The sequence below is a fragment of the Podarcis gaigeae genome, assembly GCF_964106915.1.
Source record: "Podarcis gaigeae genome assembly, chromosome: 7".
Lineage (NCBI taxonomy): Eukaryota > Metazoa > Chordata > Lepidosauria > Squamata > Lacertidae > Podarcis > Podarcis gaigeae.
The window spans coordinates 15,714,018-15,736,628 of record NC_139683.1 but is presented as its reverse complement, the minus strand read 5'-3'; the positions used below and the strand labels follow the sequence as shown (position 1 = coordinate 15,736,628).

General features: G+C 44.7%; 1 protein-coding gene across 5 annotated transcripts in view; it reads left to right on the top strand.

The window, feature by feature from the left end:
- Nucleotides 1-22,611, top strand: part of COL14A1 (collagen type XIV alpha 1 chain) — a 134,757-nt gene that overhangs the window by 8,353 nt on the left and 103,793 nt on the right. For 4 of the 5 annotated variants that reach the window (XM_083748866.1, XM_083748867.1, XM_083748864.1 and 1 more), the window contains exons 3-5: nucleotides 11,151-11,267; nucleotides 16,003-16,146; nucleotides 22,415-22,516. The exons of the other annotated variant lie outside the window; for it this stretch is intronic. In XM_083748866.1, coding sequence (XP_083604992.1) covers nucleotides 11,151-11,267; nucleotides 16,003-16,146; nucleotides 22,415-22,516 — 363 coding nt within the window. The remainder of the gene's footprint in view (nucleotides 1-11,150; nucleotides 11,268-16,002; nucleotides 16,147-22,414; nucleotides 22,517-22,611) is intronic. 5 annotated transcript variants of the gene reach the window in all.

Genomic DNA, 22,611 nt, shown 5'->3' with positions numbered 1-22,611 from the left:
GTGTTGTAGGTTTCCAGTATATGCACAGAAACACCTGACTGAGTTTGTCTTTCTTTTCCTATCTGTGTTGGACGAGTGACCGGTTCATGGGTTCTGGAAATGTGGTTTGTTTGGTGACGGCTTCTTATCAGTGATGTTGGTGCTCTTGTTTCTCTGATAGGAAAAGGACCATAGCTCAGTAGAAGGACCCATGTAGAGTCCCTTACATCTAGAGCAGTGGTTCCTGACCTTTTTTTGGCCATGCCCTACCTAAGCATCTCTAAAATCCTGATGCCCCCCCATGACATATAATTCTTATTATTCAAAAAAATGAGCTCCTATTCACATGGAGGAAGCCTAAAGGGTTATTAACTTGGTCTAAACCAGGCTTCCTCAACCTCGTCCCTCCAGATGTTTTTGGCCTACAAGTCCCATGATCGCTAGCTAGCAGGACCAGTGGTTAGGGATGATGGGAACTGTAGTCTCAAAACATCTGGAGGACCAAGGTTGAGGAAGCCTGGTCTAAACAAGCTTCCAAATTGCCCCCCTTAAAAAATCAAATTACCACCCCCCGTAGGGTGTATGCCCCATATTGGGAACCGCGGTTCTGGAGTTAAAAAGATCTCCTCCAGTAACAGTACTGGGAAAAACCTTGGCCTGAAGGACAGCTGCCAGTCACAGTAGAAAATCCTGGGTGAAATGGTCTATTGGGCCAATATTTGGATTATTTGATATATATGTATGTATATATATATATGCAGGTTTTGGTGTCCTCGGGTGTCTTCCCGTGTAAAAGTTGGGGTGTCTAGGCGACGTTTCGACGAGGTCTCACTCGTCATCTTCAGGCTGGTGCTTTCGGCTTCTTGTTACTGGAACAGAGCGGGATCTCAATGTTTGAGTTCCTATAAATACTGTAGAGGGGGTGTGGTGTCTAGCCTCCAATGTTCTGGGCAGAGAGGAAGTTCCCAGGCTAGTGTGCCTTTTCTTCTTTTGTTCCTTAATTACTTGAGAGATACCTTGAGTGATTTCTTGAGTGATATCCTGAGTACCACTTAGGTGGGTCATTAGGTGTGGATTAGTTGCTAAAGTCTTTGTGTCTTGACCTCTTGAACTTTGTGAAGAGTTTTCCTGAGAAGATGGCTGTATTGCACTTAGTTGTGCTTTGGCTTGGCTTCGTGTATAGGGGCGAGCTGTGGTTTTGTGGCTTGTGTCAGCCAGATCTGTGTAGGGATTGCAGGGGGGTGCAGCATCCGGAGGTGCCACCATGGATTGGCTACTGGATGGTGTCAGTAATTCATCTGTGGAGAGGGTCTGGGTTTGGGTCTGGTGTGGTTGATTGGTGTTGGCGTTCTGTGTGCCTCTGGATCTGGTGTCAGTTTTTGTGGGGAGGGCTAATTTCCAGATGTCTGGCAAGCGGGATGTGTCGTCACGCTTGTTCATGTTGTGAGGGTGTTTCTCTATCTCGATGGCTTCCATGGAAGCCATCGAGATAGAGAAACACCCTCACAACATGAACAAGCGTGACGACACATCCCGCTTGCCAGACATCTGGAAATTAGCCCTCCCCACAAAAACTGACACCAGATCCAGAGGCACACAGAACGCCAACACCAATCAACCACACCAGACCCAAACCCAGACCCTCTCCACAGATGAATTACTGACACCATCCAGTAGCCAATCCATGGTGGCACCTCCGGATGCTGCACCCCCCTGCAATCCCTACACAGATCTGGCTGACACAAGCCACAAAACCACAGCTCGCCCCTATACACGAAGCCAAGCCAAAGCACAACTAAGTGCAATACAGCCATCTTCTCAGGAAAACTCTTCACAAAGTTCAAGAGGTCAAGACACAAAGACTTTAGCAACTAATCCACACCTAATGACCCACCTAAGTGGTACTCAGGATATCACTCAAGAAATCACTCAAGGTATCTCTCAAGTAATTAAGGAACAAAAGAAGAAAAGGCACACTAGCCTGGGAACTTCCTCTCTGCCCAGAACATTGGAGGCTAGACACCACACCCCCTCTACAGTATTTATAGGAACTCAAACATTGAGATCCCGCTCTGTTCCAGTAACAAGAAGCCGAAAGCACCAGCCTGAAGATGACGAGTGAGACCTCGTCGAAACGTCGCCTAGACACCCCAACTTTTACACGGGAAGACACCCGAGGACACCAAAACCTGCATTCCTGTACCCGTGAAAATCTACGAAAGCAAATATATATATATATATATATATATATATATATATATATATATATATATGTATATGTATATGTATAATTTGGAATATTTAATGTGATTTGATAGGATTGTTAAAGTGGAAAATTTAATAAAAATGATTTTTATTTTTTTAAAAAAAGAAATGGTCTATTGGGCCAAGCCCCAGGATTTTTACACCAAACCCAAGATCTCCTTTCTCCCCACCCCCCTTTCAAAGATATTACATTGCTTACAGGGCAGCTTCTATACATATAAATGACCATATGTGAATATGTGTTGTGGGGTTGCACATTGAGGTTTTTTAAAAAAGGACCTTGCAAAGTCCCTGTGGTACAGTGATCTAACTCAGTAAGAGGCAGATGTGTATTTGTGTATTGTGCGTATATAGTTGCGTTGTACATTTACATACATACATATATAGTCCTGTGAAAGAAACGGCTGTTATTTGATCTAAGATGGCATGCGCATTGCCCATTTAAAACACAAATCTCGAGATGGAAAGAAGACACAGTCCTTACCAGAGAAGAATGGCAGATTAAATTTATGGACTATGCCAGGTATAGGCAAACTTGGCCCTCTAGATGTTTTGGGACTATAACTCCCATCATCCATGACCACTGGTCCTGTTTACTAAGGATGATGGGAGTTGTAGTCCCAAAACATCTGGAGGGCCGAGTTTGCCTATGCCTGGACTATGCCGCAATGGCAAAAATGACCGGAAGAATTAGGAATCAGGAAGACCAATTTTTTTAAAATAAGGAATGGGGAAAAGATATAATTTATCTTAGAAATCATTGCAAACCATTAAAATTATTAGTAGGATTGGAATGACGCTTGTAGTTAACTATGGTTAACTATGGTTGTAAAGGAGATTTGATAGAATTGGATTAACAGAGAAAATGCAGGAGGAAAAAGGTTAATATAAGGATCCACAAAGGGGAGGAGGAAAGTCCATGGGAATTCTCTTTTTGTTTTGGTTGTTTGATGATTGTAAATTTCACAATTTGGAAAATTAAATAAATTTATTTTTTTAAAAAAGATAGAAAAATAACAAAATACTGTACTATAAACTGTTCATTAGCAAAAATGCTAAACAACAGGACTGGCTTATGGTGGTGCCAGATCAGTGAAAACTAGTCTCGTTCAGCCAAAAACATGACTGATGCCCCATCGACCCTTTGCATTTAAAGCTGTAACAGTCATGACTTCCCTCAAAGAATTCTGGGAACTGTAGTATGTTATGGATGCTGAGAGTTCTTAGGAGACATCTGTTCCCCCCTCACAGAGGTGCAATCCCGAGAGTTTTCTGCGAAGACGGATATGTTTTCAAACCACTCTGGAAACTGCAGTTTTATGAGGGGAATTGTTGTTGTTGTTTAGTCGTGTCCGACTCTTTGTGACCCCAGGGACCAGAGCACGCCAGGCACTCCTGTCTTCCACTGCCTCCCGCAGTTTGGTCAAACTCATGCTGGTAGCTTCGAGAACACTGTCCAACCATCTCGTCCTCTGCTGTCCCCTTCTCCTTGTGCCCTCCATCTTTCCCAACATCAGGGTCTTTTCCAGGAAGTCTTCTCTCCTCATGAGGTGGCCAAAGTACTGGAGCCTCAGCTTCAGGATCTGTCCTTCCAGTGAGCACTCACGGCTGATTTCCTTCAGAATGGATAGGTTTGATCTTCTTGCAGTCCATGGGACTCTCAAGAGTCTCCTCCAGCACCATAATTCAAAAGCATCAATTCTTCGTCGATCAGCCTTCTTCATGGTCCAGCTCTCACTTCCATACATTACTACTGGGAAAACCATGGCTTTAACTATACGGACCTTTGTTGGCAAAGTGATGTCTCTGCTTTTTAAGATGCTGTCTAGGTTTGTCATTGCTTTCCTCCCAAGAAGCAGGCGTCTTTTAATTTCGTGACTGCTGGGGTCTCTTAACAATTCCATGCAATTTCAATGAACTACCATTACCAGGATTCTTTGGGGGAAGCCATGGCCACGTAAAGTGGCACCATGGTGCTTTAAATAAGTGGCCGAATTACGCTTACAGTGGTGCCTCGCAAGACGAAAATAATTCGTTCCGCGAGTCTCTTCGTCTAGCGGTTTTTTCGTCTTGCGAAGCACGGCCCTTAGCGGATTAGCGCTATTAGCGGCTATTAGCGGCTTAGCGGCTTAGAAAAAGGGGGGGGAGGGAAAAAACTCACAAGAACTTGCAAGACGTTTTCGTCTTGCGAAGCAAGCCCATAGGGAAATTCGTCTTGCGAAGCACCTCAAAAATGGAAAACTCTTTCGTCTACCGAGTTTTTCGTCTTGCGAGGCAGCACTGTACTTGCTAGGGGGTGGGAACCGAAATGAAATCAGTTAAGGCTACTTTGTAAAGGAGCCTAGAAAAGTTACTAGCCTGAAAACATTTTGCTAGCCTGCTGGAGGCTGACAGATGGAGAGCCACACCCCTCCCACAGTAGCCTTTGACTTTCTATAATGGGTGAAAAGGAAGGGGACTTTCGTCCTCTGGCAGCCCACCTGGTTTCTATACTGGTCACAGAGGAAGGACAGACCACTGCATCCTTTCACACACACCCCACTCCTTCAATGGCTTAACATCTTGTTCTCATTCATTCATTCAAAGTCTCTTTATCCCACTCCTCAGCCAGAAAGTTCCAGAGCAGCTTCCTTATCAGTGAAAACAGTCCCTGCCCTTGGGCTTACTATCTAAAAAGACACCGCACAATAGGAAAAAAGGGATGGAGGTGGAAGAAGAGAACAAGTGAATTCAATTCATTGTTGCCTATGGCTACCAGGCAAGTGATTAATTACAAGACTGCGTCTGGCCAGCAAGTGCAGGGTCTCTTAATTTATATCCAGACAAGTCTCCTTGCTTCTACTTAATTTGAGAGGTCTCTCTCTCTCCCCCCCCCCCTTCTATACTCTTTTACCTGGCAAATGCAACAATTGTATGCTTTTGCCATTGTCGTTCTTTCTTCTCTGTGGAGGGTGAGGAAACACCCTGAAATAACAACAACAACAACAACTTATTTTATTTATACCCCACCCTGTGGGTGGTTTACAGAATACATAAAACATAATAAGGCACCAAACATTAAAAAGTTCCTGATAATCAAATAAACCAAAGGTTTATTTAGGCTGTAATTCTATACCAATTTTACTTGTGAGTAAGCCAAGGCGCACTGAAATGTCTGCTTCTCAGTAGGCTTACGCTTAATAGCAGGAGTGAGGAACCTCCTATTTACATGTCAATTTGGCCTGTGAGGCCATTTCTCCCAAAGTCACATCCACCTGTCAATCAGGTAGTGTCACACTAATGGGTGAGTGATGTCAGCTGATGGGCACAGTTCAATTCCTCATTGGCTGAGCTGGCCAGTTATCCACAGGAAACTACTGTGTGTATCCAAAGCAAAAGAGTTTAGCCTCCCAGCTTGCAGGGAGGGTTAAAGCCTGCTCAGACCCCTGCAGAGAGCAGGATTGAAAACTCTGCTCTCCAGCTGATGAACAGAGAGCTCAGATGGTTACTATCTCTTCCTCCCCAATGGGTCAACTTTGGCAGGTGGGTGGGACGGCCCATCTATCAATCAGCTGACCTATTTATGATGTCAGATGATCAACAGGATGGGGGGGTCTGTGCTCCCCCTTGCTTAAGAGGGACAAAGTGAATTAATTAGTCAATGTAATTTCATATTTTAATGAACCTCTCTTGGTGCTAGTCATATCTCTTGGTTCATTCTTCTCTGGTTCACCCCATCATTGGAGATCCTGAATCATCTAATCCAACCCCCTGCAATGCAGGAAACTTTTGCAGCCCTGAGATTGAGAGTCTCACACTTTGAAAATGAATTCAGTGTTGCCTTTTGTAACAGCAGTCGGCTGAGTTTTCTAAAATGTGTCAGAGAACCACGCAGTTACTTCAATATGAATCTGATACACTAAATTTTCAGCAGGCCACTTATCTCATTGTTGTTATATTTCTCCTCCCCTTCCATCCCTTCACCCCTGCCCCAAAAGAGGTCCACATTTTCAAAGATCTGTGGAGGTGGTTGGTGTGTTTCCTCTTGGCCCAAGGTTATCTGTTGGTCGTTACAGCTGATGGATATTTGTGGGTGTGGTGAGCATCTTTTAAGCAAAGCCATGAGCACATTCCAGAGAAGGTCAGGCAACCTTTTAATCTCACAGATACTGATGTGAATTAATTTGGACAGACCATCTTGGTCCGATTCCAGAGGCTGCCACTAACAACCTCTGCACAACCCAAGATTCTGCAATGGCCAAGTGGAAGGACCCTACCTCTTAGCAGCAACCACCAGTCATCAGCATGCTATATAATGACTTGTGCCACTGCTGATCACTAGAAGTATAGCATGACCCTGATCACCTGAGTGTAGCACAACCCCCCTCTGGACTCTTGGTCACCCAAGAGAGGGCTGATCCCTCAGTCTTTCTCACTGCAGATTTGAAAGGTGGGGTTATTGGTAAGGTAGGGTCAGGCCAATGAGTGCAAATTGACGACGCTGTCAGCTCTTCTCAAGCCAGCGTGTAAGTGTGGCAGCATACTAGATGTGGTACCTCAGGTTACATACGCTTCAGGTTACAGACGCTTCAGGTTACAGACTCTGCTAACCCAGAAATACTACCTCGGGTTAAGAACTGTGCTTCAGGATGAGGACAGAAATCGTGCAGTGGCGGCACAGTGGCAGCAGGAGGCCCCATTAGCTAAAGTGGTGCTTCAGGTTAAGAACAGTTTCAGGTTAAGTACGGACCTCCGGAACGAATTAAGTTCTTAACCCGAGGTACCACTGTACTTGTGTTAATCCAATTAATGTACATAATTTTTATGTCGGGGTGGCCAACTCTCAAGACACTGCGATCTACTCTCAGAGTTAAAAACTGACAGTGATCTACCCCCTTTTTGGGGGGTTCAGGTCAAAGTTGTTGAGATTTTTTTTTAGGAAGGAGGAAGGCCCATTTTGGGGGGGTTTGGGTCACAGTTTTTGAGTTTTTTCAGGGAGGAGGAAAAATGTTAAGCTTGTTTTAGGGGAGCCACAGTTGTTCAGCTTCTTTGGGGGAGTCAATGATCTACCAGTGATCTACCGCAGACGTCCAGTGATCTACCGGTAGATCATGCTCTACCTGTTGGACATGCCTGTTTTATGTAAATCGCCACAAAAAGCCTGAGCAACCTCAGGACTGTGAGCTTCCTTTGAAATGCAAATGGCAGGTCTTAAGAAGTGATCTCTGCTCCGCGCCCCCCCCCCCCGCTTCAACTTGGGGGCTCCTGTTGCTATTTTGTGGTAGGATCTAATCACATTTTGTAGCAAGTTCAGGTTGTATCATTGCAATGGTGTTCTTGCAATAAGGAAAGTGACAGAAATGCACTGTTTTGAGTTGCACCCTGACACTTGAAGAAGAAATAGGAAGTGTAGGAAAGCAGGAAGTGACTTCAGCATCGGTCTAACAGTGAAGCGAGATCAGCTCAGGACACTCGAGGAAGCAAAATGGTTCCTCTTTCTAGCTACCCTTTCTCACGCAGATATATCTGAAGAAGTGTGCATGCACACGAAAGCTCATACCAAGAACTGACTTAGTTGGTCTTTAAGGTGCTACTGGAAGGATTTTTTTTTGTTTTCACGCAGATAGATCAGCCTGCAACACAAGCTGAGTTGCACCCTGACACTTCCACCAGATGCAACATTGTCTAACCTCCGCACAAACAAATCATTAAAAAGTTTTGTCTCAATTGCTTGGTGAGGTTGCCCCTGGCATTTAGTTGAGAACTCAAGTGCTGTTGGTTTTGGATCCTTGTCTTTTACCCTTTTGTTTTTATGGGCACTTCCACCATTGTTCCACCAGATTCTGAGTAAGCATGGATTGCTCAGGTACTCAGTCTTGTTTATTTGTTTGTATTGAAATGCATATGTATGGCTTACCCAAAGGCTTGGGGTGGTGATAGTAAAGGTAAAGGGAACCCTGACCATTAGGTCCAGTCATGGCAGTCTCTGGGGTTGCGGCGCTCATCTCGCTTTATTGGCCGAGAGAGCCGGCGTACAGCTTCCGGGTCATGTGGCCAGCATGACTAAGCCACTTCTGGCAAACCAGAGCAGCTCATGGAAATGCTGTTTACCTTCCCACCGGAGCGGTACCTATTTATCTACTTGCACTTTGACATGCTTTCGAACTGCTAGGTTGGCAGGAGCAGGGACCGAGCAACAGGAGCTCACCCCGTCGTGGGGATTCAAACCGCCGACCTTCTGATCAGCAAGTCCTAGGCTCTGTGGTTTAACCCACAGCGCCAGCTGCGTCCCTGTGGTGATAGTAAGACCCCACTATTAGGGCATTTTCACCCTCATCAGCAGAATCACATAGTGCAACTCTTTCTAAACTGTACCACTCAGACTGCAGAAAAGAGATTGTATGTTTCATTGTTTGTGCGTGAGAGCGAGCAAGGGAGCACCATGTCACGGTAAAGGCAGTTCAAATATGTCTGGAGTGGTAGAGCTCGGAAAAGCTATCTCAGATGTGATTCTGCTGGTCATGTAGCTTGGTTGCTGGGAGCACACCTAACTGAGATGTGACAAAGCTGGCCTATTCTCTGCAATTCCTCTCTCTGACTCCATTTATCCAGCTCACGTTGCTTGTCTCTGCTTGCCTGAATTGCTCAGTTGCTGTCATGTATATTAAATTCCTTTTGAGGCTATATACAAGACCAGTCACTTCTTACAGTTGCTCAGATGAACTGGGGGAAGTGCGGTTGGGCATTAAACTGGCCTGATATTTTAATGGTAGGATTTATGTATTCTGTGTGTGTGTGCACATGTTACTTTTCTGGTTTGCTTTGGGGCTCAGCTTCATTATTTAAAAAAGTTAGCACATACATCAATTATGTGAAGTTGCTCTGAACTGCTGGGATGTTCAGGCGCAGAGAAGGAAGCCCAAAAGGTGCCTTCATGTAAGACTTTTGCAGCTCCTGATCAGTTCATGCATGGATGTGCATGGGCCACACACGAGAAGGAGAAGCCTTTTAATACCATTTCAAGCACAACGGCTTCCCATTTCTTTTGCTGATGATGCAGCAACCTCACCAAGTTGAATGGCTGAGATGGGAAGGAGCAATAGGGCATTGCAGTGGAAAGCTTGAGGATATTGTAGGGTTAGGAAATTGGAAGTTTTGGTTTGGCAAGGATGAGCGAGGCAGGCATAGGGTGAAGGTGGAATTGCTTGCCACGTTTTAGGGCGCGGGTGGCTTGCCTGGCAGCTGAAGGTCTAGTAGTGAATTAATTTGAAACCCGTATCCCCTTCATTAGGGATACGGGTGGCGCTGTGGTCTAAACCATTAAGCCTATAGCTTGCCGATCGAAAGGTCGGCGGTTCGAATCCCTGCGGTGGGGTGCGCTCCCGTTGCTCGGTCCCAGCGCCTGCCAACCTAGCAGTTCGAAAGCACCCCCGGGTGCAAGTAGATAAATAGGGACCGCTTACTGGCGGGAAGGTAAACGGCGTTTCCGTGTGCTGCGCTGGCTCGCCAGATGCAGCTTTGTCACGCTGGCCACGTGACCCGGAAGTGTCTCCGGACAGCGCTGGCCCCCGGCCTCTTGAGTGAGATGGGCGCACAACCCCAGAGTCTGTCAAGACAGGCCCGTTCAGGCAGGGGTACCTTTACCTTTACCTTGCCACGTTTAGCAGAGGAAGGCGTGGTACTGGGCGGAGAAATAGAGTTGCTCATATGCCATTGCACTCCAGGCAATTTGCGAGGCTTGTGCCTTGCTAGTTATTTTGAACTCCAAGGCAAGTCTGCACAACCTGTCTCCCCTGCCAAACCCAGCTCACCAGCTGCGTATGATGGCTTTCTAGATCTCTGACAACCTACTGTCTCTACAGCCTCAAGCAGCACCCAACCACAGGTTGTTAAGCTCCTGGTTTGATTGAGTGGATTGCAAATTGTGCAGTGCTTGGCTACAGGCAGATCTGTGATTCTGATATCAGGAATAGATGTATTTGCCGGGGGTGGTGGTGGTATGTGCACTATGGGACGTCTTTTTAAAATGTTGTACCAGCATACAGGATTGCCTACACAGCCACGTCAAATAAATTAACTGCTATGGCTTTTCCACACCTCTCATGGGAATTCTGGCAATTTTAAATAGTCTGGAAATTCTCTGGATCAGAATTTCAAAGGACTAAAATTTGTAGGGTCCATCGGTGGGAAGCCATGTCAGTTGGGCATATTTATGTTTATTTTGTTAAAAATTATTGCTTTAGTCATCTGCAAAGCAGTTACAGAGTAGACCTCTTCTAAGTGACATTCTGCCTAAAACTAAGGGACTTCTAGCACACTTAATTGCTGGTAGGCTCGGGAGCACCAGCGAATCAGTGTATTCCATGTTGTTAACTTGGTCCACCCGCCACCCTTTGAAAATTACAATGCTCCTTTTTCCTGCATGCACTATAAAACATACTCAAAACTCATGCCTTCCCAAGTCTTTCACAATATGACCTTGAGCAATCTCCACCTCCCTACTCTCCAGGAGACCCCCAAAAGCTATAAAGAGCCCATTAGAATGTTCCCTGCACCATAACATAACAAAGAACAGATAATACACACCAAAATAAAGTTTGTGCATTGACTTTGCTTGCTAAACTAGGATGTTTTAACCTCTAACCCCAACGTTTCTTGTCTTTCCCTGTGGGGACAATAGTGCTTTTTTACATTTATTGTGTAGCTTATGTCTTTGGGAACTGATAATTCACCTTGACGTATTTCAACGTCGTTTTACAAACTAATAGACGCTCATCACGGGACTCTCCTGATAACCCGCATCCTTTGTCTTGTCTGAAAATTGTGTCGTCTCTTGTTTAATTTGAATGTCTGTATGTGCTGTAATCTTAAGTTTTAAACGAAGTGCGGTAAGTCCTTCAGTGCTTATATTTTTGCTTCCCTTTCAGTGGCCCCGCCGTCGAGATTAAGATACACTGTTGTTGCTCATGACAGTGTTCAGATTTCATGGAAAGCCCCTAAAGGGCAGATTGATGGATATAGACTCCTCGTGACTCCAAATGCAGGTAAGGGGAGGGGGGGGGTGAAATGCTGCCTTTCCCCAGTATTGCCAGTTTTCAAGCTGAGCTCCAAAGAACCTGATGAGAGATTTGTCCATTGAAGATGGGACAACAGCAGCCCAGCCCAGACCCATTTATTTATTTTGACAAGTCACTGAGCTAAAAGCCTAGGCTGGTTCTACACTTGGCATCGCTGAGGCATTGTTCTTTCATTCTAAGCTATTGTCTTGGCAGCAACAACAAAGCTGCTTTCTCCCCACTTCCTATCAGATGCTTTGCTCTAAGGAAAACAACAGGCATCGGAGCCTACTCCTAGGGGCTGAGGTCCCTTCGCCTCCTCCCAAGAAGATATATGAAGGGGCTGGGCCCCCTCAAAGTTGATGGACATTGCCATTCAAATAGTGAGGGTGAGTCCCGTCATGTGATCAACTATGCAGGGCATAATCCCCCTGCCCTATATTTTATTTACTGTACTTTTCCGTGCATAAGACTCCCCATGTATAAGATGCCCCCTATTTTGGGGGACTCAATTTTAAGAAAATGGGGGGAAGTGGCTCAGAGTTGTTGAGCTTTTTTGAGGGGGGGGTATCCAGAGTTGTACAGCTTTTTTCGGGGGGGGGGGGGAATTGCCAGAAATTGCTCACCCGCAGCACCAATGCTGACAATCGCCAGCAACCACCAATCCACTGCCCACTTGCCGCAGCAACAGCTGATCCCCAACGAACCTTTCCCCAGCAGAAATTCACTAACCCAACTGAGAAAAGCTGTCCGCTGACAATCGCGCACGTCCCAGAACAGCAGCCACCAATCACGGCAGCGGCAGCCAATCCACAGCAGTCTTTGCTGCAGAAACCAATCACCAACCCAATTAGAGCAGCAGCAGCCAATCCAAAGCAGCTCTTCTAGCAGCTAACAATCTCCTGCTCACGGCTGCAGCCAATCACCCTCTCCTCCCCATTCACTATCCATGTTTAAGATGAGGTGGGTGGTGCTGTGGGTTAAACCACAGAGCCTAGGACTTGCCGATCAGAAGGTTGGCGGTTCGAATCCCCGCGACAGGGTGAGCTCCCGTTGCTCGGTCCCTGCTCCTGCCAACCTAGCAGTTCGAAAGCTCGTCAAAGTGCAAGTAGATCAATAGGTACCACTCCAGTGGGAAGGTAAACGGCATTTCCGTGTGTTGCTCTGGTTTGCCAGAAGCAGCTTAGTCATGCTGGCCACATGACCCGGAAGCTGTACGCCGGCTCCCTCGGCCAATAAAGCAAGATGAGTGCCGCAACCCCAGAGTCGGTCATGACTGGACCTAATGGTCAGGGGTCCCTTTACCTTTACCTATGAAGCACGTTTGTGAACATTATTTTAGAGTAAAAAAACCTTGTCTTATACACAGAAAAGTATGGTAAGTTGGCACCCCTAGTGACAGGGAAATGCTCTGAATAGTATGGGATAGCACACTGAACCCGGGCTCATGGTTTAACTCTGTCCAGGCTAACCACAAGCTGTAACCATGGTTTGGCTAGGCGAGACTTGCAAACCAGGCCTACCCAGTTAGCTTGTTCACTCACACAGTCTGCTTGTGCAAAGGCCTTGGAAAAAGTTTACAGTTGAAGTTGGAATTACCGTTATGCGAGCATGCAAGACTCCATTAGCTCAATACTCACAGTATTATTGTAACTGAGGGGGAAATTGCATGTTATACACATCATGCAGCCTGGATTCTTTTAAAATTCAGCAGAAATCCAGCATCATGCTTCTGTTTCTGCTGAGCTCAGAACTGCAGCCTTTAGCAAGCCCAGAACTGCAGCCTTTAGCAAGCCTTTAGCAAGCCCTTTTTAATCAGCAAGCCCAGCTGATTAAAAAAAAACCCCAGAAACAGTTGGCGCTTCCTTACGCACATCTCTGTGTAACTTGTAGTTTGCCCTTGAGGATAGTGTTAACTGAAGAGATATCATTCTGTAAAGAAATTGAAGAAGTTGTGCTTGCTTCATGCAGCGATCAAAGGTATATTTGGGGGAGAACACCATATATTTGGACTATTCCTCTAAACCTACTCTTTTGCCTAGTTAGACAATGTTTGCAAAAGGTTAAAGGCTGTTCAGTGAGAGCATGCCTTATGTCTGCAACATGCCTGTTCTGAAGAGTTTGGCAGTTAACCGTTCTGAACTGCAAACACGGAGCTGCTCAAAACCAAACCGTTAGGGACAGTGCTTGCAAACCTGAGTGATCAGCTGATTGTCTGGGCTTGCAGAACTTGGTGCACTGGACTTTCCAGGTGCAACTGATCAGTGATGCCTCAAAGCCCTGCTTTTAACTTCCTCACCTTCGACACCTGATGTCGTATGATACACAAGGCATGGCTTGGCTGAGACAGCCTCATGGGCCAAATGGGGAGGTCTGGCAGGCCTGACTAAGCCTGTGTGTGGGAGACTGCCATTGTCATGTAGCAATTCCATGGACCAGACATTTCACAATCAACCCCATCAATATGGTCGCAAGCTGCTTGCCATGCTAGCTGTATGAATCGATGCAAACATTTCTCCCACAGTGTTCAGATTGGGACATTGCTTCTGCTGCCTCTGAGGGTATATGGGACTTGTACAGATTTTGACCTAGCTGCCAAAAAGTTTAACCTTCACTCATTTAAATAATAACAATAAAACGTTTTTGAGAGTCACTATCTGGCAACTTTAAGCTTCCCTTTCTGGAGTTATGTCCATGCCTAAATAAACTATCATTCTTTGCAATCCAAGCTATGCCAGAGTCTCTGTTCCTTTCTCTTTCATGAGACTTGAACCCTTAGGAGGCTGTAAGGAGCCCTACCTCTCTAGCCGTAGAACTGGTTCCACCAGAATCTTCTGGTGTTGGATGCAGATAAGTCTTCTCTTAGGCTTGCAAGCCACCCACTTAAAGGGATGGAAGGACCTGTCAATTTCATTTCTCTGAGTTTCTCATTCTTTCAAATTTCGGTTCTCCACATTTTGCAGAAATTGCAATTTCTTTTTTTAAAAATCCTCATAAAATCCACCAGCATTTTGGTCTGAATTTCTCCTAATAAACACATCAGCTGTATGCAGTTTTGACTAATGTACACATTTTTGCAAGCAGTTTTCATTAATGTGGTGTGTATTTGTTATTCTTCAATAATATCATCATTTTAATGCACTTTTTCCCCATTTCATGAATCTTTGTAAACATTTTTTGGTTGGGGAACTGCATTGCAAAATTTGGATAAGTGCAAATTTCAAAGGATAGCTGCGTTTCATTTCACATATAGTTTCAGGAAGTCCACATTTGATAGATTTGACATTAAATGTAGCCAAATCAGATTTCTCCACCATTTCCTACTCCCTTATAAACAGACCTTGTCCGTTTGCATTTGGTGATATTAGGGGTGGTGAGTCATGCCCTCTTGCTACATGCCAAGATGACTCTAAAGTTCAGCAGGTATGAATTCACAAAAATAATAGACACAGGTCCCACTTTACGAATGTTCACTGTGCAAAAATTCACTCATGCCAACACGAGGAATTTGTAGCCAAACCACTGCAGATTCTGTGGTTGGGAACACATTAGAAATTTCCCCATAGGAATCAATGGAACTCATCAACTCATTATGTGAACAGAACTTGCCAACTTGCTATGCAAACAGTTGCCTAATGAACAACTTCCAGGAAAAGTACTGTGTTCATAAAGCAGGACCTGCATGTACAGCTTCATAATGTGGGTTGAGCAATGATGCTTGAATGATGCCTTAGGAATGTTTCTTCTTGACATGCTAGTTTTCTACAAGCAACACTTTTTATTTGGGGTTTATATCCAGCCATAGGGACGCGGGTGGCACTGTGTGTTAAACCACAGAGCCTAGGACTTGCCGATCAGAACGTCAGTGGTTTGAATCCCCACGATGGGGTGGGCTCCCATTGCTCGGTCCCTGCTCCTGCCAACCTAGCAGTTCGAAAGCATGTCAAAGTGCAAGTAGATAAATAAGTATCGCTCCAGCGGGAAGGTAAACGGCATTTCCGTGCGCTGCTCTGGTTCACCAGAAGCGGCTTAGTCATGCTGGCCACATGACCCAGAAGCTGTACGCCAACTCCCTTGGCCAATAAAGTGAGATGAGCACTGCAACCCCAGAGTCGGCCACGACTGGACCTAATGGTCAGGGGTCCCTTTACCTTTTATCCAGGCATACAGACTCCATCCCTTTTGTTTTGTAGTGTAAACATTTCAAATGTAGTGCTTCACATTATGGAAAGGGATCCCAGATTGCTCAAGGCTCTGTAACTTTGCTGCCTATGATTGCAAAGGATTAACGAGTAATTTCCCAGTGAGGAGACAGGTAGAAACACGATTTAAAGTTTAAACTTATGCCAAGGATGTATCGTATTGTGTTGAAGAATATATGAATGCATAGAGCTACTTATTTATGTATCTCCATATCCAAGCTGGAATCTAAAGAGGCTTTAATAACTACTTTAGGATTTTGGAGGGGTTTGGGTGGGGTGCGGGTAATGGAATGCAGAGTGCCTTTTTCCTTGGAAAGTTACACACAAAAAATTCTGGAACAAATGGGACTGTTCTGATTTGTTATAAGACAGCTTTGCATGTTTATATAGTTTAACTGTGGATTTATGTTGCCTTTATGAAACAGGAACATTGCATGCACATACAAAAATGTGGATCTCTGTGCTATTTTTGTTTTTAAATTAAAAATGCAACTCTGGTCTTTTTTTCCCCTTTCCGGCAGGTGGAAAAACCAACGAGCTCACTCTTCAAAACAATGCAAACAAAGCAATTATTCAAGGCCTTATCCCCGATCAGGGCTATACGGTTCAGATTGTGGCTCTTGCTAAGGATCAGGAAAGCAAAGCAGCTCAAGGCCAGTTCCGAAGTATGTTTTCTCTCCCGTTATCTACGTTTCTCACAGGGCTTTGCAAGAGGCTGGTTTTCGAGATGAGCATTTGAAATGTGTTTTGCAATGTGGAATGTGTGCTTTCTTGCCTGTCATCACACCGCAGAGTCTTGGAATCAAGGATCCAAACTTGAAAAGAAAAGCCCCCAAGGCTGGTGCAGACACGGGGAGCCAGATTCAACTAAACAGTTGTGTTAGTAGGAGCCAATGCAATGAGTCCTGCTAGTGTAACTGGGGCTTACCCACCAATTCCAACACAACCCACAAATCAGCTTGGTGGAAGGGCAAGAGAACCTCCAGAACAGTGCGTAGCAGGAATAGTGGGGAGTTCATTCCATCTGGCTTCTGATTATGGAATGGTTGTAATAGTGTGACAATGATTTGCACCCTCTGAGCTCTTCCCTGGGTAATGCAGCCATACTTTATCTCATACTTAGAGAACTCCAGCTTCTCCAGTTCCAGCTCATAGCTCTGTGGCAGAACACATGCTTTGCATGCTGCAAGTTCACCATAAGAAATGAGGATGGGGAAAGAGATAGTTTAAAATACTAACTAATAAGTGGCAGAAAAACCCCCTGCATAAGACTCTGGAGAACCACTGCCTTTGGGCAAGGGCCTTAGTATAATAATAATAATAATAATAATAATAATAATAATAATAATAATTTATTTATACCCCGCCCATCTGGCTGGGCTTCCCCAGCCAATCTAGGCGGCTTAAAAAAAATAAATTAAAATACTGTACTACATCAAACATTAAAAGCTTTCCTAAACAGGGCTGCCTTCAGATGTCTTCTAAAAGTCTGGTAGTTGTTGTTCTCTTTGACATCTGGTGGGAGGGCATTCCACAGGGCGGGTGCCACTACCGAGAAGGCCCTCTGCTTGGTTTCCTATAACTTGGCTTCTCACAGTGAGGGAACCGCCAGAAGGCCCTCGTGCTGGACCTCAGTGTCCAGGTAGAACGATGGGGGTGGAGACGCTTCTTCAGATAAACTGGACCAAGGCCGTTTAGTTCAGCGGGAGAACTCAGCGGTAGAGTATCAGCTTTGTGTGCAGAAGGTTGCAGGTTCAATTCCCAGTATCTCCAGCTAGGGCTGCCCCAGTATGGGCCTCTGGAAGGCTGCTGCCAGTCAGTGTAGACCATACTAAGCTAAATGGACCAACAGCACAAATTGGCATATGGCAGATGCTGCTTTTCTTATGTGACATTCACAGTACAGTGATACCTTGGTTTTCGAACATAATTTGTTCTGGAAGACTGTTTGAGTTCTGAAACGTTTGAAAACCGAAAACTCAATAGCCGACAGCTAGGGTGCAGGATCTTGCCCTCAGCAGAAGCCACGTGGTCATGTTCGACTTTCAAGGCGTGTTCGAAAACCAAAGCATTTACTTCTGGGTTTACGGCGTTTGAAAACTGAAATGTTCGTCAATGGAGATGTTCGAAAACCGAGGGACCACTGTACATAATATGGAGTCCTAAGGTACCTGTCTGAGTTCTCCCAACTCCAGACACTGATCTTAAAAACCTTTGAGCTGGAGCATATACTAGCGTTGCCATATTCCCCAAAGTGGAAAATCCGGACAAAGTTGTTGAGCCTTTATAATTTTATTTTATTAGGTCGAAGTTGTTGAGCTTTTTCAGATTTTTTAAAAGGATTTAACGACAACAAAAAATCACCCCCCTTGACAATTCTGCAAAAATATTCCTGGACGCCATTTTCCTTCCCAATTCCTGGATGTTTCCAGGAAAACCCAGACGAATGGCAGCCCTAGCATATACCCTCTAGGTGCAGAGCCAAGTATGGACCAGTGGACTTCTCCCGTCAGATGTAAACCAGAGTACAGGTGGGATCCAATATGTGTGGTGTGTGCATTTGCTCAGAGATTTTGGTAGCCTGCGACATCCCTGGCAAACTCACAGAGCAGGCTCTCTGCTACAACCGAGTGGTGTGACTTGGACGCTTATCTGGTATGCAATCAGATCTTCCCTTCCGTGTCTCTGCCTCTTGAGGCCAGTGCTTTCCCTAGTTCATTTCTGTGCCCATTGGTGCTGTGGGTCCAGAGCTGTAGCTAGATGATCTTGCGCCCCTGGCAGAACCATTCAGATTGCGCCCCCCCCAACCACAGACAAATTAGCTCTTCTTTCCGCCTCTCCTCCAACCTCCACCCTCTATTTAAAACCATTTCTTAACAGGCAATAATCAATATTTATATTTATGAACATATTTTTAGCCAATTTTGTGCGCCCCAATTGCCTGTGCCCCTGGCGGGGGCCCACATCACCCCCCCAGCTGCAACCCTGGGTGGGTCACTGGCAGTGACCCCTAAAATATATGAGTCTGGACCCAGAAGGAAATCCTGCATCCATTGGCAGAGGCCTGATGACTGTTGATGAAGAGAAGCTGGGCCAAGCTCTCTCAGAGCCATTCCTCATCATAACTGGCTGTATTATTTGATATAACACTCTGATGCAAGAAAACCGCCAAGCCACATGCTGCTTTAAAGTTAAAGAGCAAACTGTTGAATGGTTGATCCAGGCTCTGAGTTATTAGCTGTGGTTGTTTTCAGAGTTGCTTAATTCCACCGGAAAGGTTGACAGTGTGATTTAGAATGCAAGGCTGACAGTATATTCCAAAGCTTGGCTTTGGTCTGTGTTTATTGGCTGCAGCGAGACGTCCGCATGGAAGTATAACGGCTTGTCTGAATGAAATCAGACATCTTGTGCCTCTTGGAGCCCGCCTTAAATATGGATGTGCTGTAAATGGATAAGAGTTCTGCGGGCACCTTAAAGACTGACATGTTTGCCATTTGCAAAACAACAACAAACCTCTGGTTACATGAAACATATTTAATAAACACACAAGACATAACTGGCTGTACTTTTGAATAAATAAGGTATACTATTCATTGTATCAAATTGTAGATTTCAACAGAAGTAGCTCATAAAGCTTATAAACCTAGAGTTTGTGCTACTGATGAAGCCCAGGACAGCGAAACAAGGCTAATATTCCGGAAATCCTTCTCTTAGACTCTGTGAAAGGATTCTGTGGAACTGTAACAACCTTTCATGTGGACTGTTGGACTCTATGAACACACAGGTGGAATAGACACTTATACATGCATGGACCTTATGCATGAACTGATTAGAGAATGAACTGATCCACTGGGTCTTCTGCTTTTTTCATTGAACTTTATGAGCTACTTCTGTTGAAATTTACAATTTGATACAATGAATAGTATACCTTATTTATTCAAAAGTACAGCCGGTTACGTCTTGTGTGTTTATTGACATGTTTGCCATGTCATAAGCTTTTGCAGACAACTGTTATCTTGAGTTGCAGGTAAATATGTACACATGGTTGGCATTGGGAGGAGGTGGGAAACAGCGAAGTCAGAGGGAAATGAAATGCTAAAACATAGACGCAGTGATAAGTGTCTTATTAACAGTGGTAATTCACAATAAATAAATAAACACAATTGTGTTGACAACACAGGTGTACCAACATCGGTAAGCCAATTAACACATGCAGCACGATGAAGAATGCATTACCTTGTGAAAAGCCCCAAGATATTTTGATGAATTGCAGTATATAAATCTAAAAAATAAAATAATTTCCCCACCCCAAGAGTAGATATACTTGAAAATCAGGATAACAGGTCATACATCTGTTAAAGTAGACTGCAGACCACAAAAACTTAAGGTGCCCTGTAACTGCTTTTGCTTCAAGAGACAAGCAGCAACTCTCTGAGAAATGTGGCAGATAGCTAACATTTCTTAAGACCACTGAGATCATAGAATCATAGAGTTGGAAGAGACCACAAGGGCCATCGAGTCCAACCCCCTGCCAAGCAGGAAACACCATCAGAGCACTCCTGACATATGGTTGTCAAGCCTCTGCTTAAAGACCTCCAAAGAAGGAGACTCCACCACACTCCTTGGCAGCAAATTCCACTGTCGAACAGCTCTTACTATCAGGGAAGTTCTTCCTAATGTTTAGGTGGAATTTTCTTTCTTGTAGTTTGGAACCATTGCTCCGTGTCCGCTTCTCTGGAGCAGCAGAAAACAACCTTTCTCCCTCCTCTATGTGACATCCTTTTATATATTTGAACATGGCTATCATATCACCCCTTAACCTCCTTTTCTCCGGGCTAAACATGCCCAGCTCCCTTAGCCGTTCCTCATAAGGCATCGTTTCCAGGCCTTTGACCATTTTGGTTGCCCTCCTCTGGACACGTTCCAGTTTGTCAGTGTCCTTCTTGAACTGTGGTGCCCAGAACTGGACACAGTACTCCAGGTGAGGTCTGACCAGAGCAGAATATTCATCCTTATTTTAGCGGCTGATTCACATAATATTATTGTTACCATTCTTTTCCATTTCATTTCTATACTGCTTTATATTTTTTAAGAACAAAATCTCAAAGCGGTTTACAAGCTGCATTAAAACACTGAAAGAAAACAATCCAGAATAAAACCATTACTGAAGAAAGTATACATTCAAAGCAACAGAACTAACAGGAAACTAAAATATCATCTCAAAGATTTCAAAATAAAACATTACAAAGGAGGTCAGCTACGGAATACGTATTAAAAGCAGCAAAGTTAACAATTTTTTCTACCTTAAGCATTTCAAAAGAAAACATTACTAAATGCATACCAATGCATATTTAAAGCCTAAGTAACAAGAGAGGGATGCGGGTGGCACTGTGGGTTAAACCAGAGAGCCTAGGACTTGCCAATCAGAAGGTTGGCGGTTCAAATCCCCGCGGCGGAATGAGCTCCCGTTGCTCGGTCCCTGCTCCTGCCAACCTAGCAGTTCGAAAGCACGTCAAAGTGCAAGTAGAGAAATAGGTACCACTCCGGCGGGAAGGTAAATGGTGTTTCTGTGTGCTGCTCTGGTTCACCAGAAGCGGCTTAGTTGTGCTGGCCACATGACCCGGAAGTTGTATGCCGGCTCCCTCGGCCAAGAAAGCGAGATGAGCGCCGCAACCCCAGAGTCGGTCACGACTGGACCTAATGGTCAGGGGGTCCCTTTACCTTTACTTTAAGTAACAAGAGAATAAAATGTGTGAACAAACTGGAGTTTTACAAACTTGTGTTTGCAAATTAAGTGTATTGTGTATATCCTCACTTTGTAACCAAGGTTTGGTTGTGATGCCTTTAAGAGCGTCTTTTCGCTAGCAAGCCATAATATGTGAAAAGGCCCAAAGGAAGGATGAAAAATATAAAGGGGAAATGTATAACTGATAGATCAGTAGCATGACTGAAAGAGGGCCATGAGCAGAACATGATTTTTTTATAAGATGCAGCCACCTCCTCCCCAACAAATGCTTTTAATAGATGGCTTTTATTAAGTCGGTTACACAATAATAGAGGCATGGTCTTGCTGCAGTAAGACTATATTTAGTTTTCCACATTTTAGGAAGACTGTACAAATTGGAGAGGATTCAGAGGAGACTGATGACGATGGGTGTTGGTTTTTTCTTTAAAAGAATTCAGAGATATAAGAAGCATCTGAAAGGGTTGTTTCTAGTCTAATGAAGAACAGATAAGGGTAACATTAAAATAGTTCGGCAGAAACGCCAAGAACCATTTTTCTTCATTAAAGCTTGGAAAAAAGACAAGACTTTCATTAGCACTGTATTCACTATTAGCCAATAGTTAAGGGGCTGGTTTAGGTTTATAAAGCCTTTTAGGGTTTAGACGCGGGTGGCACTGTGGGTTAAACCACAGAGCCTAGGATTTGCTGATCAGAAGGTCGGCGGTTCAAATCCCTGTGACGGGGTGAGCTCCCATTGCTCAGTCCCAGCTCCTACCAACCTAGCAGTTCAAAAGCACATTGAAGTGCAAATAGATAAATAGGTACCACGGTGTTTCCGTGGGCCACTCTGGTTCGCCAGAAGTGGCTTAGTCATGCTGGCCACATGACCCGGAAGCTGTATGCCGGCTCCCTCGGCCAATAAAGCAAGATGAGCACCACAACCCCAGAGTCGGTCACGACTGGACCTAATGGTCAGGGGTCCCTTTACCTTTAATGTGGACCCAAAAAGGAGTCTAAACATTTTAATATATGTAATAGGCATATGTTGGTAACAACAGAATTCAAAATTAGAGCATGGGAGAAATGGAACACAAACTGCCTCATGTAGCACAACATGGTAATTTCATCTAAAGAAGCCCCTTTAATCACTGGGATGCAGGGTTTGTTATGCTTAGCTGTTCCTGTTTTAACTCTGTCCACCTTTGCAGTTAAAGATATTGAGAAGAAGAAGGAGACCTCAGGAAAACCCAAGGTGAAGCCTGCCACCCCAACGAAGGATATTGAAAGTACACAACTTCCAGAAGTAGAAGGTCAGAGTTTGTGGGGAAGGAATGTAACATGGCAATGTTTTCAGTGTTTTCTAAAACAGGCCACATTGTAATATACACGGTGGGCATTGTTGCAA